The sequence below is a fragment of the Rhinatrema bivittatum genome, chromosome 3 (genome assembly GCF_901001135.1).
Source record: "Rhinatrema bivittatum chromosome 3, aRhiBiv1.1, whole genome shotgun sequence".
In the NCBI taxonomy this organism is placed as follows: domain Eukaryota; kingdom Metazoa; phylum Chordata; class Amphibia; order Gymnophiona; family Rhinatrematidae; genus Rhinatrema; species Rhinatrema bivittatum.
In genome coordinates, this window is record NC_042617.1 from 328605722 (window position 1) to 328632670 (window position 26949).

General features: G+C 45.2%; 1 protein-coding gene across 1 annotated transcript in view; it reads left to right on the forward strand.

Annotated features, from left to right (window-relative positions):
- RTN4IP1 (reticulon 4 interacting protein 1) overlaps positions 1–26949 on the forward strand; it is a 100480-nt gene that overhangs the window by 58332 nt on the left and 15199 nt on the right. Inside the window, exons 5-7 of the mRNA XM_029595326.1 lie at positions 5277–5325; positions 14581–14717; positions 18648–18831. Coding sequence (XP_029451186.1) covers positions 5277–5325; positions 14581–14717; positions 18648–18831 — 370 coding nt within the window. The remainder of the gene's footprint in view (positions 1–5276; positions 5326–14580; positions 14718–18647; positions 18832–26949) is intronic.

Genomic DNA, 26949 nt, shown 5'->3' on the forward strand with positions numbered 1-26949 from the left:
GTTTCCAGGTATTCCATAATACTAGAATATGATAATTTTTCCTCAACCATTTCAATTCCTTGTGAATAAGTGCAAGTGAGACCTTTGATCTTTCTGGATATATAATTCTCTCTAATGCCTCTGTTTTGGGGTGTTCTAAGGCCTCCTTAGGTAGTGAGTCTACATAATGGTGGAGTTGCAGATAGGCGAAGATATCAGGGTCCTGTAAATCATACTTTGCTTGTAATTCAGAGAATGGAGCATTGACTGGAAAGCTGTAAGAGCGACATGAGACGTCTCCAGGCCCAACGAAAGGGACTTAAAATGTTCTGCGCTAACCCCTTCGGAAACGATTTGCCCTCTGCCTGAAGAAAAAAGCACAAATCCATTGGGGACACCAGAAGATTATCCATCTCTAGGTCCGTATTAATTGAGTCTCCATGTAACCAGTCTCTTACAATCCACAGAAGACTAGCCATATTATATAGTTATATATCTGGGAGCCCAAGTCCTCCCTTGTTTCAGTCGGCCTTCAGTTTGCGGAGTGCAATTCTTGTTTTTTTTTCCCTGCCCACAGGAACTTAGTCAAGTACTGATTCAGATATTTAACATCAATACTGGCTAGCCAAAGAGGCAACATTTGAAGTAGATATGGCCATCATGGAAAAAGTGTCATCTTAAATAAGTTCACCTTTCCTACTAAGGAGAGTGGTAACTTTCGCCATATTTCAAGCTTCGTTTTATTAAAGTTGATTAAAAGGGAGATATTAAGCTTATATAACTTGGACAGATCTAATCCAATTTTAACTCCCAGGTATTTAAAGGAGCCCGGCGTCCACTTTAGGGGGAAAGTTCCCAACCAAGCTCTTTGGATTGAATCTGGATACACCAGCGCTTCCAATTTGTCTTTATTCAGTTTAAGACCAGAATTGGCACCAAACTCCTCCAGTAAGTGAAGTAAATATGTTAAAGAGTTTACCGGATCTGTTAAAAAGACCAATAAGTCATCTGGGAAGGCTGAATATATAAAAATTGACTGTTTTAACAGAAACCCTTTGATCTCTGGTGCTTGCTGAATGGCTTTAAGGAGGGGTTCCAATGTGAGTTAAAACAAAAGGGGAGAGAGTGGGCAGCCTTGACGTGTCCCTCTACAAATAGGAAAATGCGACGAGATATTTCCATTGGCAGTCACCTCTGCTGTGGGGTTAGAGTATAGCAGTTGTATTCCCTGCAAAAAATGGGCCCTCTAGATTCATAGTTTTAAAAGGTCAAATAGGTACTGCCATTCCACCCTATTAAAAACTTTTTCAGCATCGAAGCTTACCACCATGAATGGAGCACTATATTTAACACTGACATCTATGGACTTTGACAGCTTGTGTACATTTACCATGGCATGACTACCTTTCACAAACCCAACTTGACCAGGAGCTATGAGCCCAGGTAGAATTGTCGCTAAGCGGTCCGCCTTGATCTTTGCAAGCAACATTTGATCGAAGTTTATCAAAGAGATAGGGCGGTAGGAGGACACCATGGTTGGGTCCCTCCCAGGTTTGGGTATGACCGTGATTACCGCTTTATTAATATGGGTAGGGTATGAGCCCTGCTTTAGTAGTGCTTCATAAGTGTCGCAAAGCACAGGTGCAGTCTCTTCTCCCAGTATTCTATAAAATTAACTGGAGAAGCCATCTGGACCAGGTGTCTTTAAAGGCTTGGCAGAATAAATACCTAAGGCTACTTCCTGTGTGGAAAAGGGGCGATTCAGTCGTTGTAAGTGATCTTCCGTAAAGGGATTTAGAGACATTTTCTTTAAAACTTCTTGCCACTTCTCCTGATTACTTCCCTCGAAAGAGTAGAGGGTAGTATAGTAATGTTCGAATGCTGTCAATATAGACTGGTTACTAGTGAGTAGTTTCTCTTCTGAAGTTTTTGTTATGTGAAATAAATCTGGTCCCACTGGAAGATTTTAATCAAAGTAGACATAAGCTTCCTCGCTTTATCACTATGCCAGGATAGCTGGAACTTGAAGTACATAACGCTTTTCTTTGCCCTCTGATATAGTAACGATTTCAAAGCCCCTTGCGTAGCTATATATGCTTCTTTGTTTAAGGCTGTATTAGAAGTAGCTAGAAGAGTCTTAAGTTTCCTTAATCTAGCTTCAAGTGTGATAATGCGTCTATTCATGTCCTTACAGCGTTGAGATAGGTAGGCTATGATATCTCCTCTGTTTACTGCTTTCGCTGTATACCAAATTAAAATTGGGTCTGTATCTCTATGGGAGGCATTATTAGTTAAGTAGTCCTTCCATTTAGAGCGAAGGTAAGCATGAAAAGACGCATCATCCATTAAATAGTATGGAAATCTCCAGCGCATAGTGTGGGCTCCCTGATCCACATTACGCAGAGTAACCCAAATAGGAGCATGGTTGGATATTTTTATTTCCCCTATGCCTCCTCAATCTTAGAGAATCCATGGGAGGACGTTAAAAGGAAATCAATCCTGGAGAAAGTGCCATGGGCCCGGGATAAATGGGTATAGTCACATTCAAATGGGTGTAGCACTCTCCAGACATCCATAAGCTGCAACTCAGTCATTATCAAAGGGATCCCTTTGTTAGCACCTAGCAACGGCCCTTTTGGGGTTTGGGATTTGTCCACAAACAGATCCACTACTAGATTGAAATCTCCCTCCATGATAATAAATTCCTCAGCATAAGGTAGTAAGTGCTTAATGAGGTCGGAGAAAAACTGATGGTCGTAATTATTAGGCCCATATGTGATACATAGCACAACCTTATCGGTTGTGCTATGTATCACATATGTGTTCAATTCCCCTTATCGGTTGTGCTATGTATCACATATGTGTTCAATTCCCCTATAATGATAATATATCTACCGTTGGGAATCTTTGATTTCTTTCATAATTGTTAAAGAAGAATTTTTATGGACCAGTATTGCTACACCTGCAGATTCAGTGGAAGCAGAGGCGTAACTAGCATGCCCTACCCACCAGCGCTGGAGTTTCTGGTGCTCACGGTCATTCAAGTGAGTTTCTTGTAAAAATATCACATTGGCAGACATACGCTTTAGTGCTGTGAGAATTTGAGTATGTTTCTCGAGCATATTAATGCCACACACATTCCAAGAAATTATTTTCAAGTTATTAGTAACCATAGGGTAAACATTTGAAAGGCTTCTGTAAACTGAATTTAACTGTTATGTAGTGTAAAGCAAGGACCCTCCCAGCTGAGGTCCCTACTTAGATTATGGTTCCTATGGGCAATGAGAAAAAATAACCACTTTTATTGCGCAGTATGAGTAGAATTGGTTGATGCATCTCCCTTGTTCCCTTCCCCCCACCCTGTCTCCCCTCTTCCTTATGTAGCTTAAGAATCACGCTCAATACCTAATCCCCCCCTCACATCATCCCCCTTTCACACACACATTCATTCTAGCCAAACCAGTACCAAAAAAAGAAAAAAAAAAAGTCTGAAAAGTTTCAGTGCCAATGCAGGTGTGTCATAGCCAGTGGACTGAGTTCGGAGGATTAAATCAGGAAGATTAAGTTTCAGTCACAAGTATGTGTATTGTATGAGTCCATAGTACTAACATTTCCATCGAGCAATGGCAAGAATGGCCTCAGAAGTCCTGAATTGTGTAATTACAGCTGACATGGGGTAATGGGAGATAAACCTTCCTGGCAGTTAGCCGAAGTACAATGATATCACGAGCACTGTTGACTGATAATTCAAAAAAGAAACAAGTCATCGACGCTGGAAACGTCGGGAAGCAAAAGAAAGAAATAGAACTTGACTTCCACGAAGGTTTCATAACCGCTCTCAGCTATAAACTGGTAGCAGAGCTTACGCAGCAATTTTGTTCCAAATCAGTATTGATCCTGGATTTCTTGGTTACTTAAAAAAGGATTGGCTTCCGTAAGCTGAGATAGCATGGTTCTGGTTCCAATTCAGCAAATACTCTAAGAATAAGCCCTGTTCATCTGGCCTTGTGAACATATATATTAGGACCACTTCACAGAACCAAAAATACCTTCTTCGCACAGTGCCGTATGGAGGTTATATGGAAATCCCAACATCCAAATTTCTTATTACCCTCCATTCAAGCGGGATTGTATGGTTGGCGGTGCTTTCTGGGCATAAAAGGGGAGTCATTCATCTCCCGATCCCCGTGCGGATTCCATGTTGTTTATTAGTTGTAGCACCGTAGCTGCTGTGGAAAACCCATTTGACACCATCTGGACAGGCCACTCTCAGTTTTGCGGGGTATAGCAAGGCGAATCCCAGCCCCAGTGAATGTAGTCGCTTGCACACCGGCGCAAATTCTCTCCTTAACGCAGACAGTTTTTGAGAGTAATTTTGAAATACCAGAATTTTTGTATTGTTGTGGTGTAGGGTCTTACTAGCCCGCAAACTCTGTAAGGTTTCTGTTTTGTGAACAAAGTCCAGAAATTTCACTATAATGACTCTTGGCTTCCCTGTGTCGTTGCGCTTGGTGCCGAGCCGGTGGGCCCTCTCGATTTATAATGGGCTGTGCATGGTAGAAAGGCCCAGCTCGCTCACTAGCCATTGCTCTAAAAATGGAAGTAGTTCTTTGTCTGACATGGACTCAGTTATTCCTATAAAGTGTAAGTTATTATGTCTGGAGCGATTCTCAAGCTCCTTGAGCTGTTCTTCCTGCTGTTTTGTAGCATGTAGTTCTTCTCGTATTGCCGTAATTGCGTCCTGGTTGACGGAGGTCCCCTGCTCCAATTTCTGGCAGCAACTTTCATATACTTGCATGCAAGAGGTGAAATCCTCGAATTTATCGACTATCTCTTGAAATTCTGGGGATAGAGCTTCAACCACAGTCATTTTGCGTTCCAGGAGAGTGTTTTATCTTGCCGTGTTATCTGCTCTAGTGGCTGAGTACCATCCGCCATTTTGTTGTGAACGGCCTTGGGCTTCTCTCTCTCCTTATCCTTCTCTTTTTGACTGAAATGGGTCGACATACCCTAGAATCAGGTGAGTGGCTTCCCCCTTACAGGTGATGTTGCCTACAGTGATGCAGAGCAACAATTTATAGCAGATGGGGGTGGATGTGATGAGAGGGAGATCAGAGCTAGGTGAATCATTTCCTACCAGCTCAAGGTGTCTCGTGATCTCTACACTGATTTTAATGATTGCATCCCCCTACTGCTATAACATTGTTTTCCTCTTTCCTGGAAATGTTAATTTATTCTTTTGCATGTGTTTTTTTTATCAAATACTTATTAAAGAATTGTATTTTTCTGTCTTTTAGGGTTTTAATTCTTGGAGCGTCAGGCGGTGTTGGTACTGTAGCCATCCAGGTACATGTTACAGTAATGTGATGCATTAACATAAAAGCTGTCTATCACGCAGTTCCCATACAATAAGAAAGGCTATATATCATGCAGCTTCCATTTAATAACATTAAGACTGTTTATCACGCAGCTCCCTTACCATAACATTAAAACTGTTATCACGCAGTTGCCGTACAATAACATTAAGGCTGTATATCACGCAACTCCCATACAATTACATTAAGGGTGTATATCACACGACTCCCTTACGATAACATTAAGGCTGTGTATCACGCGGCTCCAATACAATAACATTAAGGGCATATATCATGTGGCACTGTACAGTCATGTCAAAACATACATAACTATAAAGGCATCATAGCATTGTGAGCCCTATACATTACCATGAAGACATGCAGCTGAGACCTCCCAAACCCATTATTCTTCTCTGTTTTTTTTCTAATTCTGCCGTTATTTTGGATTTTCCTTTCTTTAAATACCGTGATTTTTGACGCAGTGTTTCTGCTTTTGATTTTTTTCCCACATAACCCTAATTTCTCCTTTCTTGTCTGATACTGGGCTGTGTGTTACACATGAGGAAAAGCTCTTTCAGAATCTGAAGGTAAATGCCTCCTCCAGCCAAGCTATTCATTCCAGCACTATTCTGAAAGTACATTTGCATTTCAATGACCAGTATTTGACTGGGAGCAGGTTACAATTAGGTCATTGTCCTCTAAATAAATATGCCATTTTAGGTGGCTCAGATTTCACAGAATATATTTGCAAAGGCTTGTGGTAGCATTCTGTTACCGCAGACTCTTCCCTGTCCTCTTTATCTCTCCAGGCATCCACCCCCTTTTGGTAAAGAAGGAGCTCCTGAACCTTCCTTAGAGCCTCTCCCCCTCCTTCCAGCTTCGTGGCATGGTCCCTGGGCTAAGGTTTTTGAGAGCACATATTAACACCCGCTACAGTGTGGCTAGTGTAGGTGTGTGTATGTGTGTGTGTGTGTGCCGCCAGGCTTCCATGACTGCCTGCTTGTTTTAGAAGTTCAGACTAAAGTCTCGGGAACTTTCTACAGGCAGTCTTAGCCCAACATGGGCTGCTATAAAATGACCCTCTTTCAGGCCGATGCAATATCCACGCAGGAAAAATGGACGCTCGTGATTGTGTGTCTGCTTTCCTAATGCGCCCCTGTCCACCTTTCCTGGGCGATCAATGCAGTAGGCTAATGAGCTGCTGCGTTAAAAAGGAGGCGCATGGGGAAATTGTGCATTCCTGGCGCCTCCTCGGCATCGGGCACCCAGGAGAAGTGGCTGTGCATGGGTTAAGAAAACGGACGCTCGTAAATTGAGCAACTCTTTTCCTAACCTCACCGCCGTCAAGATATTTTTTCACATTGCTGCTTTCTGTGGTTTCTCCAATTTTAATATTGCTCCTCAAGACTTAACGCCAGCTCTGGGGCTGTGTTAATTTTTTAGGGTTACAATGTGCGTGTCTGTTCATGGTTATTTTTTACATTGGGCGGTACTAGCTAATAGACTCATGAACATAGCATTTACACGTGTTGAGCGCTATTATCTACGCCCTGGCTTGGATGTGCATTTTGGATGCGCCGATCCCCTTATTGCATAAGGGGTTATGAACATGCGTCCAAATCGTGGGTAAACCTGGGCGCTAGCCTGAACGCACGGTACGGCATGGCCTGTTTGAGTTCTGTTAGTCTGTCTGTGTAGGGGGTGCTAGTTTTCCTAAATATCAAGTCCTCGTTAGTTTATCCTGTTGGTCCTCATCTGGTCTACTCCTTTTCTGTGTGCTTATTCTTTATGGCCCCTCTTACCATGGCTGTGCCTCACTATTTTTTAAATGCATTTTCCACGAGTCCCCTTCATGCTGTATTCTTCCTTCATGTGGGTTAGTGGCACCCCCTTTTTTGCTGTCATAATAATGGGAACATGATACTAGGAGGGGCTTTCAACACAACCCTTTCTTCAGGGGTCAAATAAGGCCTCTGGACACCGATTTTATAGTGCGAGCCACAAGTGGACAGGTTACTGGTTGGGTTCAGCAGAAGAGTATGTCTGAGGTTCAGTGCTTGTCATTTTGCTGCTGGCTGTAGTGAACAGACCGGTGAGTCTCCAGCTGTCCAGAATGATCCTCGAACCACAGTGTGGGATTCTAGGACCAAGGTTAGGGTCATCGCCCAACTCCAAGTCTGAAGGTACAAGTGTGAAGCCAGTCCCGTTACAAAGCATTTGGTGAGCCTTTGAGGCAGGAGCTGGAAAAACAGGCCTCGTTCACTTGTTCATTGTGACCTGCTTAAGGTGGCTTATCACTAGAACACCTTGATGCCATGTCAGTCTCTGTGTGTTGTGCTGGGCATACCCCACCTTGCCACATCTTTCTGCATCGCTTTGCTGCCGGCACGCTTGGAACTGGGAAGGAAGCAGTTAGAGGATTTTCTGTGTTTGTATCACTGAGTTAACCCTGAGGTAATGCTCCCGACGCTGCAAGGTGGCTGTGGTGTCACTCACTTCCCCCCCAGATAATAGCCCATGGACAGAAGGGTCAGAAAAAAACGATTCAGAAAATGTGAGCCCTGCTAGTGAAATTTAAATCAGTCTCCTCTGTAATGAAACTACAGTAAAAACATATTTTGCTGAGAAATGCTCACAGAAATCCAAAACATAGTCACAGATCAAATATTATGGGACCAGGGATGGCATGCCACATGCAACTCCGCTGACGAACAAGTGATGGTTAGCAATAGAACTGGGTGGTAAGGTTTGTTAAGTTAAATAGGTAAAAGGGTTTCTTTTGTTTGGGAATAGCGCCATCTGGGTTCCTTTCTCTATAACGTCACCAAAATTCCTCTCTTCCTTTCTGAATGCAACCAAAACCCTTATCCAGTCTCTCATAATTACACCCACAAGTGCCTTCGCTCTGCCGTTAAGATCCAGGAGAAAAGGTTCCAAGTCTTTCTTGGTGGCAAACGTAAGCCCAACTCCTTGAGGCCGGTAGTGAAGCTCGACACAAGGAATGCTGCTTGCCAGGTCAACGCCAAGGGGCCCTCAATCGTTTGGATTTTGGTGCAAGGATAGCCCCAGGAGTCAAGAGAAATCTCACTGTCCCTCCTTGAACTGCAATCAGGCTCTGAACACTTGAACAAGGTGCCAAGAAGAGTTGGTGTTGAGCCTTGAGTAGAGACTTTGAAGCATCAGCACAGTTTTTTTTATCTATTTATGAACTTTTCCCTAAAGTTGGTCTCAAGGCGGATTACAATAAATTTAAATGAACAGAGGCAATACAGCAACTTACAGTCCAATCAGAATTTGCAATTAATGAAGCATTGGGATCCAGTTTGTGAAGAGTTTCAAGACTCATTTGTGAAGTGCTAGTGCTAGTAAGGGGAACTATTTTAGGGGGTGACCTTGGTGGCTGAGCCAGAGCAGTTCCAATCTAGATGGGTTAGTCTGAGTTTCTGTTTACTAAGCCATTGGGCTACCTCTGCAAGACAGTCATTGAGCTTGGTAATGGATGAAGTTTGGTCAGATTCCATTTTGACACACAGCTGTGAAAGCCAGGAGATGCAGGATGTTTATGCAGCTGCATTTAAATGTGAACTCTGCCTCCTAGGTACAGACACTGTTGTGCCTGTCTCCAAAGATCTTGTTAATTTATTTATTTAAAATCTTTTCTGTACCGTCGATAAGTTATATACTATCGCAGTGGAGGATGTCCGTTCTCCTATGAGACTGATGCTAGTGTTGTCATGGGCAGTTTCAATGTGCAACTGGATAGGGGAATCACCAAGATGTTTGCTTGCTGTATGAACTAAATCAAGCTCAGAGCATTGAACACCACAACTGAACTTGATGTATTGAGTGATCTGCCTCTCAGTGACTTTTCTTCACACAAGTCTGGCACCGTGTACCTTTCTCAGAACCATATGTGCGGAGCATAATTGAGTGTGAAGCTATTCTTGGCCACCTCCCCTCCCAATCTCATTCATGTCTGAGATCCTAAAAGTTAAGCTTTACATCAGCTCAGTCTTTGGATCTCAGGCCTTCTTAGAACTCACATTCTTAGAGGAATCAGGTGTGAGAAATCCTGGGGACCTGCCTATCTGTTAGAAGAGGAATAGTCTACTGACCTCCCATCTGGTGCCTCTCTGCCACAAGCTAAGAATAGGTCTCTAACTAAATGGTAATGGTAATTTTATTTTTACCAACCTTCAAAATGGTGTACATTAAAATCATAAAGCCTACATAAAAGACAAAAGCAAATAAACAAAATACACAAAAGAAATGAAAGAGGCTATTTTAGCCAAAAGATCTTCATTCAAAAATTGGAAGAAGGATCCAATAGAAGAAAACAGGATAAAGCATAAACATTGGCAAGTTAAATGTAAGACATTGATAAAACAGGCTAAGAGAGAATTTGAAAAGAAGTTGACCATACAGGCAAAAACTCATAATAAACACTTTAAATATATCTGAAGCAGAAAGCCTGCAAGGGAGTCGGTTGGACCATTGGATGATCAAGGGGATAAAAGGGCACTTAGAGAAGATAAGGCCATTACAGAAAGATTAAACAATTTCTTTGCTTTGGTGTTTACTGAAGAGGATGTTGGAATATACCCGTTCCAGAGAAGGTTTTCATGGGTGATGATTCAGATGAACTGAACCAAATCACAGTAAACCTGGAAGATTTGTAGGCCTGATTGAGAAACTAAAGAGTAGTAAATCACCTGGACCGGATGGTATACACCCCAGGGTTCTGAAAGAACTAAAAAATGAAATTTCAGACCTATTTCAATTCATTTGTAACCTATCATTGGAAGATGGCCAATGTAACCCCTAGATTTTAAAAGGGATCCAGGGGTGATCCAGGAAACTATAGACCGGTGAGTCTAACTTCAGTGTTGGGAAAAATCGTGGAAACTGTTATAATGAATAAAATCACAAAACATTTAGATAGGCATGGTTTGATGGGACACAGCAAACATGGATTTACCCAAGGGAAGTCTTGCCTTACAAATCTACATTTTTTTGAAGGGATGAATAAACGTGGACAAAGGTGAACTGCTAGATGGTGGTGTATTTGGGTTTTCAGAAGGCATTGGACAAAGTCCCGCATGAGAGGCTTCTAAGAAAACTAAAATGTCATGGGATAGGAGGTGATGTCCTTTTGTGGATTGCAAGTTGGTTAAAAAACAGGAAACAGAGAGTAGGATTAAATGGTCTGTTTTCACAGTGGAAAAAGATAAACAGTGGAGTGCCTCAGAGATCTGTACTTGGACTGGTGCTTTTTAATATATTTATAAATGATCTGGAAAGGGGTACAACGAGTGAGGTGAACAAATTTACGGATTACACAAAATTATGCTGAGTAGTTAAATCTCAAGGGGATTGTGATGAATTGGAGGACCTTGTGAGACTGGAACATTGGGCTTCCAAATGGCAGCAGATGAAATTTAACGTGGACAAGTGCAAAGTGATGCATATAGGGAAAAATAACCCTTGCTGTAATTACGCAATGTTAGGTTCTATCTTAGGAGTTACCACCCAAGAAATAGATCTAGGAGGCATAGTGGATAATACATTGAAATCACCGGCTCGGTGTGCTGTGATTATCAAAAAAGCAAACAGAATGTTAGGAATTATTAGGAAGGGAATGGCAAATAAAATGGAGGATGTCATACTGCCTCTGTATCGATCCACTGTGAGTCTGCACCTTCAATATTATATGCAATTTTGTTCACCGCATCTCAAAAAAGATATAGCTATTCTGGAGAAAGTGCAGAGAAGGGCGACTAAAATAAGGGGAATGGAATGGCTGCCCTGTGAGGAAAGGCTAAAGAAGTTAGGGCTGTTCAGTTTGGAGAAGAGATTACTGAGGGGGGATATGATAGAAGTTACAAAATCATGAAAGGACTTGAATAAGTTAATGTAAATCAGTTATTTACTCTCTCAGATAATGGAAGGACCAGGGGGCACTCCATGAAGTTATCAAGTAGCTCATTTAAAACAAATTGAAGAAAATTATTTTTCACTCAACACATAGTTAACTTCTGGAATTCATTGCCAGAGGATGTGGTGACAGCAGTTAGTGTAACTGGGTTTAAAAAAGGTTTGGCTAAGTTCCTAGAGGAAAAATCCATAAACTGCTATTACAGAAATTAATAAGCAATAGTAGCTTGTGATCTATGTAATGTTTTGGGTACTTGCCAGGTATATGTGACATGGACTGGCCACTGTTAGAAACAGGATACTGGGCTTGATGGACCCTTGGTCTGACCCAGTATGACATATTCTTATTTTCTTATGTTCTTATTATAAAAATAAAAAATAATCTAATCCAAACCATTTCCTATGGTATAGCAGAAACACTTTAGACCATAAGACAATGCTAAAGTCAGTTAGAAATGTGTAAATGACCAGGATTTCACCAACTTTCTGAATTTCATAAAAATTATTCTCAATCCATATGTGCAATGACAGTGAGTTCCAGACTAAAGGGACCAGATATTGAAAAGTAGTTTAGTATTTTCGAGCATGATCTTACATGGTGAGGGAATCCTTTTGAGAAGATTGCAAAGTTTATACTGGTTTGCAAGGAAAGACAAGGTTTGTCAAATAACCAAGTTTTCCCTTAGAGACTCCCTTATAAGTAAGGTAAAGTAGTTTTAAAAGAATTCTACAATGTATCTGGTAGCCAATGAAGTGCTTGGAGTAGAGGGGAGGGAGACATGATCAGATTTGGAAACCCCAAAGATGACTCTTGCTGTATTTTGAAAAAACTGGACCTTTCTTTCCCAGATTTTGTCCAGAAGGGTGGCTAAGTTTATCCCCTTTGAGTTGAAGGTTGAGAATGAGTCTGGAGTACCTGCTCTCAGCTTCTTCAAATATTTGGATGCCCCTAAGGAGCTGATAGTGGTGCCTGTCCACACTGTCTTCTAGGATCAACAGAGGAGGATGTGGGAGCCCCCACACATCATAGTACTTGTTGCTAAGAAGGCAGACACAATGCATTGTGTCCAGGTAGCTGAGGGATTCCACAAACTTCAGTTCTCACTCCAGACCAGACGTGGAAGGGGAAGATTGGAGGCTGTTGATCCCCCATAGTATTTTTCAGTTTGCACAGGAGGGAGAGGGGGATGGTGGAAAGAGGCTGTCGGCCCTCCATTTTAATTTTAATTTGGGTGGGTGGCAGATCACGTAACTAGCTGATCTTCATCAGTAGCCAGCTGAGGGCCTGATTTATCAAAATATTTCCCCATAGACACAGAATGGGAGAAAAACCTTAGTGAATCAGGCAGTAAGTTTGCTAAATCTAGCCAGTTAATTTTGGTTGGCTAGATTTAGCTGATGTTTTAGTTTTACCCCTAATCAGTTAGGTTCAGCTGAAAATTCGATTAAAGATAACTGGTTAAACTTAACCATTTCTTTGCCGTTCTGCAGCTTTTTGAAAAACTGCCCCATGTGCTAGATTTTATCATACTAGCGTGGAGCTTTGCATGCATCTTAAATTCCTACTAAGCTGGTGTCAGACTTCTACCTTTATCGGCCAAGCATCTTGCCAATATTTTTCCTTTGGCCATTTTTTCATAAAGGTGAAAAAGCCCTGGATTGCAAGAGAGGTGTCGCATTCTACCTGGAGTGGACTCAAGCCCATAGATATTCCATCCAGTTTTTGGGGTTTTTTGGCCCCGATAGACCTGGATTTGCACTTTCAAAATGCTGCATTTCTTCTCAGGTAACTGATTGCATCTTCATCTGCTATGTCTAGGTAGACCTGACCTTAGAGGGGCACATCCAAGCCCATAATGTTAGGGTCATCCACCTAAAGTCGCCCTCCACTGAGATTTCCAAGGCTGTAGCTTGGATTTCAGACCTCGTAGTCATGTCCCATCATGGTCTGAAGGACAGTTTATTCTCCACAGTCTCTCTAAGGGGTAGAGTCTGACTCCATTCTTCCTAGGGCCCATTTTTATAATTTTGAAATTTCTTCTCTGTTCCAAAAAAAAAAAAGACAAAATAGAAAACAGGGTTTCTCCAAGAAGATTCTGTCTGTTTGGTATCAAGCCATAGTCATGTGTGACTGGTGAAGAGCGGTCTTTAGAGAACACATGCTAATTGGAAGGAACTTTGTGGACTGAACTGAACCAAGGCACGCTTGTGGTAATAAAGTTTTGCTGTAAAAGTCTATCTTTTTTCCCCAAGCTTTTCTTGTCAAAAAAGATCCTCTTTTAGGAGAAAGCTTGACCTGTCTCAGTGAGCAGATACAGTAAGTGCTGTGGAATGGAGCACGCGACACAAAGGACTTATTAAAGGGTGTGGCTTTTCTTAACTGGTGAAATGCTGGAGAAGGCCAGCCTGCTGTTCAATTGCGGGGAAGAAGTGGCAGCCATGCGCATGGCCTTTTCAAGATCTGAATGATGGTGGCGGCTGAGAAAATTCTACAGCCCAGCCATGGCTAAATGGATTCCGCAGTGCGATGCGCTATATGATGACAGATCAAGAGCTACAGAAAAGTTATGGCCGAAAGACGTTCGAGTTTGGGGAATCTCCCTTTATGCAGGTTTCTAGATGGGCCCCCACTTAGAGTATCGACTTTTACTACAATATGTGTGAACCTCATTATTCCAATATACAAGCACCTTTCTGCTAGTCGCCAACATCTGGAAACTGGGCACACATGCACCGGGGATCAGGCCTTTCGGCAGCGGTCTTGTTGCCAATTCTGTGTCCTCAATCCATTTAGAGTTCAATCACACAGAAAGATGGGGTCTTCATCAAGACGCAATGAAAACACAATGCTCATAGGGACAAGAATGGCCTTGCGGCTTCAAGACATCGTTTATTTTCACCCCACAGGGCAATACCATTCACCGGCAATCCATGAGGGAATGGCAGTCATGACAGAGTTATGTTGTCCTCACATGCTTAAGACCCCTTAAGAGGAGCTGTGTATTGTTCCTTGTGGACTGAACGAGAAAAAAATGTAAAATTCACCACTGTCATCTAATGTAAAATATTTTAGGCCTTTCCCTGCCTTGTCTTCTAGGTGTGATGTCCTTTAACTTGCATATGTCTCAGTCTTGTTATCCCATGCGAAATGCTAATTGACTATTCTGATTATATTCATTTTTAACGACCGCCATGCATGGACTGTTTCTATGACCTGTGTAACTGTGGCATCTTGCCACTCGCTGACATGTTGCTAGGTGAAATAATTTGAATTGCTGCTGACCTTCACTTTGGGGGGGCCTTGTCTTTGCAGCTGCTGAAAATGTGGGGCGCGAACGTGACAGCCGTCTGTTCCCTAGACTCCAGTGCCATGGTGAAGAGCCTGGGCGCTGACCATGTCATCGATTACAAGGCAGGAAACGTAGAAGAGCAGCTGAAAATGTCAGAACTGTAAGTGCTGTACCCATCCGCGCTGTCCAGGGCTCGGCCTTGCTGCCTGACTTCCGGCTGAGCCAGTCCTGCATGGAAATGTTGCTCTCGCGTTCCTGGGAGATATCAGAACGTTCCTCTTCATGCCAGGACTGGCTCAGCCTGTCGTTTGGCATGGGGAGTCCTCCAGGATCCCTGCCCGCACTGCTCAGTAAACAGCCCACAAAGACTGGGGCCATAATTCCCGGATCTCCTCACAACAAGGAGTCCAAAAAGTGAAAAGAGAGAATAAAATCAGGCACTTTTACAAATCCTCGTGGGCCCTAATAGTGGGGGGTGGGGGGGTGGGGGGAGGCCAACACATTTGGTTTCGTTAGTTTTTCTTTTTCAAATTGTTGAGCAGTAAACTGAATTTAAGGCAAATGCCTTGTTCTCAACTTGGGCCCAGAGGCATAAGGCCTTGCCTCAAGGTCACACAGAGAGTCCATAGCAGAGCTGGGATAAGGACCAAGGCACAGGGAGATAACTGACCCTCCCAGGGTCACACAGAGACTCAGTGGCAGAGTCAGGCACTAGAACTGAGGCATAGGGGGAGAAAGAGGGCAATTTTCAAAGGCCGTTTACCCCAGTGAATTGTCTGTCTGAAACTGGACCCTGCCCCCTTCCTGGGTAAAAGTACCCAGGGGGTTCAGCAGCAAGGGTACGTTTCCCCTTGCGCGCTGGGAGGCAGGGTAAGGTCGAAAGAAGCGAAGACACTTGAAGTATTTGCAGATCTCTGTGGGGAGGTCATCCCAGTGCAGTCTGCACAGGGAAAAGTTCCCATGGACTTTACAGCTACCTGTGTTGTTTTCAAAATTGCCCTTAAAATGACTGAGTTGATGGCAGAGCTGGGATTAGAACTGAGACACAGGGAATTAAGTGACTCTCTAGGGTCACACAGTGAGTCTGTGGCAGAGCTGGGAGTAAGAACTGAGGCATAGAGGGGATGAAGTGAATCTCCCAGGGTCACACAGTATTGGTGGTAGAGCTAGGGATAATAACTGAGGCACATGGGGATTGACCTCCCAGTGTCACACAATGAGTCTGTGGCAGAGCTGGGAGTAGAGCTTGGGGTACAGGGGATTAAGTGAATCTCCCAGGGTCACACAGTGTTGGTGTCAGAGCTGGGACTAGACCTAAGGCACGAGATTAAGTGACTTTTCCAGGGTTACACAATGTCAGTGGCAAAGCTGGGATTAGAGCTGAGATACAGGTGATTAAGTGAATCTCCCAGGATCTCACACAGTGGCAGAGCTGGGATTAGAGGTGAGGCACAGGGGATTAATTGACTCTCCCAGTGTCACATAATGAGACTGTGGCAGAGCTAGGAATACAACTGAGGTACAGGGGATTAAGTGAAGCTCCCAGGGTCACACAGTGTCTGTGGTAGAGCTGGGATAAGAACTGAGACACAGGGGATTAAGTGATTTTCTCAGGGTTACACAGTGTCAGCGGCAGAGCTGGGATTAGAATTGAGGCACAGGAGATTAAGTGACTCTCCCAGGGTCACACAGTGAATCTGTGGCAGAGCTGGGATTAGAACTGAGGCACAGGGGATTGACTCTCCCAGTGTCACACAATGAGTCTGTGGCAGAGCTAAAAGTAGAACTGAGGCACAGGGGATTAAGTGACTCTTCCAAGGTCACACAGTGAGTTTGTGGCAGAGCTGGGAGTAGAACTGAGGCCCAGTGTCACACAGAGTGTCAGTGGCTGGGGAATTTCATATAGAATTGGCTAGCCACACATTTCCCAGTAACTACAGAATCAATCGGCATTTTCCTGAATGTTTCAAGGGTTCTTATCTGTGCCAGAGGAATAGGTTCAATATTAACCTGTTCAGTGAAGGTCGCATCTACATTCATTACTCCATTATCTCTAAAGACAGAACCTGATACAAATTTTGCACTTTTAGGAACATCTAGTGAGAGAGAACTTGTCTCTGCTGATGGATCAAACATGGAGAAAGCCTGCCTAGTACTGACAATGAACTCTTCACAGGCACAGCCCCCAGAGCAAACCATCAAAGGGGTCAACCAGTCCCGGCGTTGTGGACCACACACCACTAGTGGCAGCTGTTATAATGTTGAGACCCAGGGTCAGAGGGAGGAGTGTCCCCTAACACCATGCTGGGACACTGGGTCAGAGGGAGGAGTGTCCCCTAACACCATGCTGGGACACTGTGTCAGTACTGGCTCAGAGGCGAGAGTGTCCCCTAATACTATGCTGGGAGACTGGGTCAGAGGGAGGAGTATCCCCTAACACCGGGCTGGGACTCTGGGTCAGTAATGGGTCAGAGGGGAGAGTGTCCCGTAACACCATGCTGGGACCCTGGGTCAGTACTGGGTCAGAGGCAGGAGTGTTCCCTAACATTATAATTGCATTAATCCTCTCTTGTTGACTGAGGCTCTTGGCTTATGGTGTTACAGCAGAAACTCATTAGATTGCAGGGGGCATTTCCTTGTGAAAAATTGCACCCGATTCATTTTGGATGGGAGGCGAAATGGGATTTGTGTTGAAGTCTGGCATTCATCCAGAGGTACCACCAGGGCAGACATGGCTACAGCATCAGACAGATTTGGCTGCAGGTTATTTTTTTTGGTGATATTTGAAGCAAATAAATATTGGCAGGCAAGGGACAGAGAGAGAAACGCTGCAAATCTGGGCCTGAAACCAGAAATCCTGGTTTTTATCATTTCTGGCGGTGTAAAGCATCCTCCCCTGCTGAATATTTCAGTTTCTGAAAGCAGTCTGGGAAGCAGGCCCGGATTTAGGCACAGGTAACATCGGCAACTGCCTCCGGCCCCAAATCCTGACAGGCGCCAGCACGCCGCCACTGAGGCCGTGCCTCTGTCCAAGCCTGCCCTCCAGCCACTGGTCACCTACAGTGGCGGCAGCCTAAGCAGCACCCGAAAAGAAGGAAGGCAGCGTAGGGGTGGCGGGGCCTGCAGCTTCCCGTCACGCCATCAAGGACCTGCGGTGGCCCCGCCCCTTCCACGGGTTTCCATAGGAACAGGAAGCCTGGTATGGAGGGGAGGGGGCAGGGTTGCCACAGAGCGGGGATGCCCCTCCCCCCGCCTCCGTGCTGAATTTCCTCTTCACAGTTGCTGCTCTTTGCTGACAGATTGGGTTTAAGGAACCAGCGGCTGGGTGCTGAGGGGACCAGTGAGGGAAGGACGTGGACGGGCCAGATAGGGTCCCTTGCTGTTCTCACCTCCCCCTACTTCATGAGCCCGTTATTCAGACTCCAGGTAGGTCTTAGCCTTTCTAGCGGCTGCTGAATATCTGGTTACATTCTGCAGCCGCTAAATAGCTGATAAGTCACTTACCTGGCTAGCTTGTGGGCAGGCACTGGGCGTATCAGGGCAACGCTACTTAGCTGGATAAGTTATCTGTCTAAGGTAGACCTGGTCAATAGCAGATTTAGACTTAGCCAGATAACACTTAAGTTACTAAGCTGGCTAGGCTTTCAGTATCTATCCCCATGAGTTTGAGATGATGGATGGGAGTGGACCACCTCATCCCACATCTCGGGGTGGAGGAGGGGGTTAAGAGGGAGGATGCTTGCCATCCCATGCTGCCTGTGGGAGCCTAATATGTAAATCTGGCCCTGTTGGGAATCTGAAGTATGTGAGGGGGAAGATATCTTTAAATCCACTCGTTTTTAAAATGTTATTCAATTAAAATTAAACAAAATAGACATTTCTAGCTGCTTGGATCCCTCAGTAATCAATTCCTGAAGCTTGCATGAATTCTGTGTGAGTTGCCTCGACTGACCTTGAGAGGGAGATTTGGTGTGTGCTTTCCCCTGAGATGAGGTGAGCTCCAATCCTCATCTGCCTCTGTACCCTTGCATCGCCTTTCACAGTGGAGCCAACAGTCAGCAATCCTGCCCCATCCTTATCTCCTCCCCAGGTTTGACCTCATCCTGGATAACGTAGGTGGCTCCACTGAGAACTGGGCTCCCAGATTCCTGAAGCCATGGTCCGGAGCCAAGTATGTCACCCTGATTAGCCCCCTCCTGTTGAATACGGACACCCTTGGCATAGCAGATGGCATGCTACGGACCGGCATCACCATGGTCAGCAAAACAATGAAGGTAACTTACTGCAAATAACTTTTTTTTTTTTTAATTTTATTTTTATTCCATATTAGTATAATTATTCAATATACATTGAATGCAAAAAGAAAGGAAATGCAAACTATGATTTTACAATTCTCAAAGTTACAATCAAAATAATTATTCTTTGCATTCCTTATTACAAAACAATATGAAGGAGATCCAATTACTAGAGCAATTCTAATTCAAACTCAAACACTTTTACTCAAAAATACTTGAGAGGTTGCAGAGTTAATACTAAATCCAAACTATTCAGGAATTGATGTTCCAGGCTCAGTTCCTTGGTTCCTACGAGCTTCCAAAAATGTTTCCAGTTGGTCTGGCTCATAATAGACATATCTTATGCCATCAGCTCTCATTATACACTTACAGGGAAACCTGATCACCAATTGTATACCAAATGTTCTTGCTTGGTTCGCTAGAGCCAGAAACGTTTTACGTCTGGTCTGAGTGTCTTTAGAGACATCCGGGTAAATCCAGAGTTGCTGTCCCAAGTATTGAGAGGTTCTATTCATCAAATACAATTTTAGAACATTTTCTCTATCGGATGATAGAGCAAATTTAACCAAAAGAGTATCTCACTTTTCAACTTGAGAACTGTATGAGGACTCAATTAATTCTGTAACATTCAATGAAACTTCATCCCTTAATTGATTTTCTTCTTGTCTTTCATTTTTCCATGAAAGAAAATATGCATTTGATACCGATGGTAAATTTTCAGGTTGTATTTGTAACACCTCCCAAAAGTAGTTCTTCAATTGCTCTTTTGGAGAGACTAATTTACATTTCGGAAAGTTTATAATCCTAAGATTTGGGTATCTTATAGCATTTTCTAGATTTTCAACTTTCTTGTTTAACAAAGAGTCTCCTTGAATAATTGATGACTGTACTTTTTTAATATAGCTTATTTCTTGTTCAACTTTTTCTACAGTCTCTGTATGTTGAGTTACAACTGGATTTAGATTATATAAAGCTGTTTGCACATCTTTTATATTCTCATTCAGACTCATATTATTTTGTAAAGAAACCATTGCTTGCCATAACACATCCAATGTAATGGCTTTAGGTTTCTCAGTCAGTAAAAAAGGTGAAAAGGTTACCGGTTGAGGCATAGATTGCCCCTGCAGGTCGTGGGTCCCTATAAACTGAGCCGGTTTCCTTTCTGTAGCAGAAGCTGTTTCTCCGCCGTCAGAAGCTCGGCTTTTGCCGATATAGCTCTCCACCAGAGAGGGGAGGAGGTTGTCAGGCCTCCTACCGCTCCTCACGCCGCCATATCCACCGCCGGTCCCTCCTCAAACGGACTCACTTCCAAGGACGCCTTCCGTCGATGTAGCGAGTCTGGGTCCACAGTTGTTGCAACACTCATAGGAGGTAGAGGCATAGTTGGGGCCCCGGGACTTAGAGAAACTTCTCCCGTAGGTGACCGTGCTTGCTCACCACCAGTCACTTTTGCGTGATTCTCTGGGGTCAAAGGCTCTGCATGTGGAAAGAAGCCCGGTAGCGTTGCCTGAACCAGCATGGGTCTCACAGGGGTTGAGGCATCCTGTCTAACCCTGCCTTTTCGTTTCGTATGAGGCATCGTTTTAACCAATGCTCCGGTAGGAGGAAAAAGAACCGATAGACAAACGAATTAGGAGCTCCTAACACCAGCTCCTCTCATGGCGACGCCATCTTGGATCTCCCTCAGGGAGACTACTGCAAATAACTTTAAAGCAGCAGCATGGTACAAGGTCATTTCCACACAGCAAATAGCCCAAACATGTTGTAGACTAAGGCTGCGCGGTAGCAATTTCCCCATCAAGGGTTTTATTGAAAGAAGTATTTGTGGCGATACTGGAGGTCTAGGTTACGTGAGCTTTGCCAGGAATGGGGCAGTAGACCGAAGGTAAAAGGAGCTTCCTGTGTCCTACCATCTACATACAGACAGAGAGATTGAAGGGAGTCGATTTTACATAGACAGTGCTTGTACCTCTGCTCACCTTAGTGACTGTATCTATACTGTGCATTCATGATGCCACTGATTCCATAGTGCCTTGTGGATCCGATAACACATCATCGCTATAGAATGGCGCTCTGTCACTAATGTAATGTTTCTCCTAGTTTCTATCCTCATCCTACTGCTGATTCCATGGTGCTTGTGGATCCGGTAGCACATCATCGCTATAGAATGGCGCTCTGTCACTAATGTAATGTTTCTCCTAGTTTCTATCCCCATCCTACTGCTGATTCCATGGTGCTTGTGGATCCGGTAGCACATCATCGCTATAGAATGGCGCTCTGTCACTAATGTAATGTTTCTCCTCATTTCTATCCCCATCCTACTGCTGATTCCATGGTGCCTTGTGGATCTGGTAACGCATCATTGCTAAAGAATGGCGCTCTGTCACTAATGTAATGTTCCCTGTACGTACCCGGATCAGTCCAGACTGTGGGTTATGCCTCCCTTCCAGCAGATGGAGACAGAGAAAAACTTGAAGGGCACCTTCTCTTAACCTGGTGTGCCACCTGCATCCCCTCAGTATTTCTCTGGCTCCAGCAGATGGAGGTGGTGCAAATCCTGCAGTCTTGCCCTGATTCTGAGATTGACATTTTCCCTTTAAAAAAAACCAAAACTAAAGAGGCAGAAACTTTATAACTATTGAATCAAGCAAACAAAAAAGAAAAAAAAAGTTAAAGCAAGAGGAGAAACTTTCCAGTCCTCCCAGGGGGTAGGCAGGTCCTGCAGGATCATCCCCCCTGGTTGCAGGTTTCGGAGCTGGGGTTGGTTACCCCAAGGGACTCATGGCAAGTAAGGCGCTGGGGGAAAGATTACTGGTAGTCCGGTCCCTCTCTCCCTCCGTGGCACTCACCTGATTGTAAAAAAAAACAAAAAAACAAACAAACCGATGAGCAGCCTATTAGGGTTTCTTTCTTACCGGCTGCAGTCCCTGACGGCTCGGGTGCAGTTTTGCCATGATTTTTGATAATTACAGGCTCCCTGCCGTTCCCTCCTGCCGAGATTCGCTGTTTTTTCTTCTCCCTCGATGCTGCTGCCATCTTGTTGTGTTGCCTGCGGGGAGTCCTCCTCGAGACTCTCCCGTTCAGGCCTTTGCTTGTGCTGCCTTTCTGGAGGGGAAGGTAGCTCGTTTTTAACTGCAGCATGCTCAGCAAAGCCCTAAGGTGCAGCCAAGAGATCAGTACCTCGGGAGCCTCGGGCTGACCCGTTCCCTCTCAGCGTGGGAACGGCAGCCATTTTAAATACTTTTGCTGAAGCTCAGGCAAGAGCTATGGGGGCAGGAGAACTTCCTCCAGCCTTATCCCCGGTTCCTGCCAGTCCTGGAGATCACTCTGATCTGGACCAGGACGATTTGGATGGAAACCCCGATTCCCCGGGAGGGTAAGGGGCCAGTTCTAATCCTTTTTCATTGGATTTTGTCCTTATGCATAAAGCTTTTTTAGCTTCGCAGTCTCAGCAGAGTGGTACTTTGCCTTTGAGACATCTGCAGGGGCTGCCCCATAAAGTAGCCAAGCGTCTTGATGGACCAGCATATCTGCGGGTCGCTAAGTTGCAGGAGTCCCTGATTTCAGGCAGTTCTGCCCTTCCAGAGGGTCCGGATAATAGGGCTACAGCCACACTGGCATCGGCTTTGCCTCCTACCGGCATGGAGTCTGAAGAGGACCTGGGCAAGCAGGCTTCTCTGGACGTAGATGACCCGAAGGTGGTCTGACTGTTTCACAAGGAGGAGTTGGAGCCTCTCATTCCCTCTGTCCTATCACCAACATCCTCCACCACAGGATACTGTGAACCCAGTCCTGGCGGGGTTGTGGGCTCTGACCAGAGCTTTCCTTTCCATTCCATGCTATAGCAGCTGATGACCCAGGAGTGGGACATTCCGGATGCCAGCTTGAGGGTTGGTTGGGCTATGGATAAACTTTATCCTTTGCTCGAGGAGTTTCTGGAGCTCCTGAAGTCCCCCAAGGTAGACTCTTCAGTATTGGCTGTTACGAAGCGGACCACAATTCCGGTCGCAGGAGTGTGGCGGCTCTTAAGGATCTTCAGGATAGGAAGTTTGAAGTTCTTCTTAAGTGTATCTTTGAGGTTTCGGCCCTAGGTATCCGGGCAGCGGTGTGTAGTAGCTACATGCTACGGGTGAACCTCCGCTGGGTCCAGCAATTACTAACATCCAGAGATCTCCCTCCGGGTGAGTCAGCACAAGCAGAACGCGTGGAAGGGGTGGTAGCATATAGCACTGAAGCCCTATATGACCTCCTCCACACGTCCTTTCACATCATGTCATCTGCTGTATCAACAAGGCGTCTCCTCTGGTTACATAACTGGTCAATAGACATTTCGTCTAAAGCTCGGTTAGGTGCTCTACCATTTAAAGGCAGGTTTCTCTTCGGTGAAGACTTGAAGCAGTTGATAAGGTCCCTCGGTGAAAACAAAGTTCACAAGTTGCCTGAGGACAGACCAAAGCCTTCCAGAGGCTTTCCGTCAACCCACTCATGCTTTCACGGTCAGCGTAGGTTTCATCAGAGCAGACAGCAGCCGGCAGGTCAACGACAGCCTATGGCCAGGCCTCAATCCTGGAATACTTCCTTTTGAGGCCGCAGAACCTCTAGGGAAGGAGGACCTGCGACGTCTCTCGCCTCCAAGACTCCTCAATGAGATACGGCTGGCCCATCCCTCGATCCCCCGTGTAGGGGGATGATTGTCTCAGTTCCACGAGGCATGGGCCAAGTTTACTTTCGATCAGTGGGTGCTAAGCATCATAGAACACGGCTACGCTTTGGAATTTGCTCGACCTCTCCAAGATTATTTTATGATCTCTCCTTGTGGAGTGCGGGCCAAGGGGCAGATCGTTCGACAGACCCTCGACCATCTGCTGTCTCGGGGCAGTAAAGCCTGTCCCTCAAGAGCACTGGAAGATGGGGAGATACTCCATCTACTTCATTGTCCTTCAGACCTATTTTGGACCTCAAAAAGGTAAACAAGGCTCTCAAGGTACCGCATTTCCGCATGGAAACTCTATGCTCAGTCATCGTGGTGGTCCGCAAAGGCGCGTTCTTAGCATCCCTGGACCTAATGGAAGCATACTTGCACATACCCATTCACGAGGATCATCAGAAATTTCTTTGCTTCATGATCCTGTGGATGCATTTCCAGTTCTGCGCTCTGCCGTTCGGTCTAGCTACGGCCCCCCGCACATTCACCAAAGTCATGGTGGTAGTGGCAAGGGCCCTAAGCAGACAAGGCTTCTGATTCATCCCTACCTGGATGACAGGCTTATCAGGGCGAAGTTGAGGGATCTCTGTGTAGAAGCTATCAGCAAGGTAGTCAGTCCACTGGAGTCGCTCGGCTGGGTGATCAATCAAGCCAAAAGCAATTTTGTCCCTTCTCAGACGATGGACTTCCTGGGGGCCCGTTTCGAATCCAGTGTCGGGAAAGTTTTTCTACCCCCAGATCGAATGACCAAATTGATAGTGCAAGTTCGTTGCTTGTTGTTGCTCCCACTACCCAAAGCCTGGGACTATCTTCAAGTCCTCGGCTCCATGGCATCTACTCTGGAGTTGGTTCCCTGGGCTTTTGCTCATATGAGGCCATTACAACGAACGTTGCTTTCCCGTTGGGTTCCCAAGTCAGACGTTCACCAAAGTGAACGTGCGACTTGGGATCCCTCACCGATCACGCCAGGTCCAGTCTTAGGTGGTGGCTTTGCCCGCACCACTTGTCTCGTGGTGTAGACCTCGAAGCCCCGAACTGGATAGTGGAGACCCCAGATGCCAGTCTCTTTGGCTGGAGAGCTGTCTGTCAGTCCCACTCAGGCCAGGGCCGCTGGTCCCTGGAGGAGTCCAGCTGGTCGATCAATCGTCTGGAAACCAAAGTAGTTCAACTGGCTTTGCAACACTTTCGCCCGTGCCTCCACAATCAGGAGGTCCAGGTTCTATCCGACAATGTGACAACGGTAGCCTACATCAACCGTCAAGGAGGCACCAAGAGTCAAGCCGTAGCCAACGAGGCAGAACAATTCATGGCTTGGGGGGGAAAACATCTTGCGCTGCTAGCGGCATCTCACATTGCCGGGAAAGACAACATACAGGCGGATTTCCTCAGTTGGAAGCGCATAGATCCAGGAGAGTGGGAACTTTCGGACCAAGCAATGGGTCTAATTTCCCGCAGGTGGGGGACACCCCACATGGACTTGATGGCGACGCGAGACAATGCCAAGGCCCCTCGCTTCTTCAGTCGCAGAAGAGATCACGGCGCAGAAGGAGTCTATGTGCTGGTACTTCCCTGGCCAACCTTAGTTCTCCTGTACGTCTTTCCCCCTTGTCCACTAGTGGGCAAAGTTCTGCGCAGGATAGAAGTTCACCCAGGGATCATGATTCTAGTGGCTCCAGAATGGCCCTGACGTCCATGGTTCATGGATCTGGTCAATCTGGCGGTGGACGGGCCCCTACAACTTGGACATCTTCCGCATCTCCTTCGTCAAGGCCCTATATTTTTCGACCAGGTAGATCGCTTTTGTCTAGTGGCCTGGCTTTTGAAAGGAGGAGATTGAGGAAGAAAGGATACTCTGAGGAAGTAATTACTACGCTTCTGCAAGCCAGAAAAACATCTACCTCACTATCATATGTCTGGGTGTGGAGCATTTTCGAGATGTGGTGTCGCAAACGAGGGATTCTTCCCAGGCAAGCTTCTATTGCTCATATTTTGGCCTTTTTGCAAAACGGCTTATCCAAGGGGCTTGTCTTTTAATTCCCTCCGTTTACAAGTGGTGGCCCTAGGCTCTCTTCTTGGCAGCTCAGTAGCATCGCATCTGGATGTAGTGCGTTTCCTCAGAGGGGTAAGACATATGATTCCTCCTGTCCATCCTGTATGTCTGTCTTGACCTCACGTTGAAAACGGTGTTTATGGTGGCTATCTGCTCAACTCACAGAATCTCGGAACTACAGGCCCTCTCTTGTAGGGAACCCTTTTTGAGAATTTCTAATTCGGGAGTCTCTCTTCGAACAGTTCCTTCCTTTTTGCCAAAGGTGGTCTCAACCTTTCATTTAAGTCAAACAGTAGAGCTCCTGGCTTTTTCTAATTTATCGGCCAACGTCCCGCATGTGAGAGAACTTTGTCGCTTGAATGTCCGATCTCTATTATGCTATTTGGAAGTCAAGAATCCTTTCAGAGTTTCAGATCATTTATTTGTCCTGTGGAGCGGTCCCAAGAGAGGACAGAAAATATCTAAGCCAGCGATGGTTGAAAGAGGCTAGTTCGTCCGCTTACATTTGTAAAGGACGACCCGTTCCTGAGGGATTGAAACCCCATTCCATTCGCTCACAGGCGGCTTCTTGGGCTGAATGCCAGTTGGTTTTGCCGCAAGAAATCTATAGAATGGCTACTTGGAAGGCACTCCATACATTTGCTCGTCACTACCGTTTGGACGTTCAGGCTCCAGATGTCTGCAATTTTGGCAGTGGGGTCCTGCGCATAGGACTCTCAACGTCCCACCCGGTATAGGGAAGCTTTGGTACATTCCACAGTCTGGACTGATCCGGGTACGTACAGAGAAAAGAAAATTGGTTCTTACCTGCTAATTTTCGTTCCTGTAGTACCATGGATCAGTCCAGACGCCCGCCCTGGGAGTGGATATTTCAAGAGTCCGCGCTCATACTCCGTTTTTAATGCAGAAAATAAGAAAGGACGTTACAGGTTGTTTTCAGTTTTATACTTCTATAGTTAAAGTTCTTTTATTGCTTGATTCATTTTTATTATGGTTAACTGTTTTCTGCTTTGATAATCTATATACTGAGGGGATGCAGGTGCACCAGTTTTTCTCTGTCTCCATCTGCTGGAAGGGAGGCATAACCCACAGTCTGGACTGATCCGTGGTACTACAGGAATGAAAATTAGCAGGTAAGAACCAATTTTCTTTTTCACCTCATTTCTATCCTTCATCCTACTGCTGATTCCATGGTGCCTTGTGGATCCGGTAACGCATCATTGCTATAGAATGGCGCTCTGTCACTTATGTTCCTACCACTGATTCCATGGCGCCTTGTGGATCCGGTAACGCATCATTGCTATAGAATGGCGCTCTGTCACTAATGTAATGTTTCTCCTCG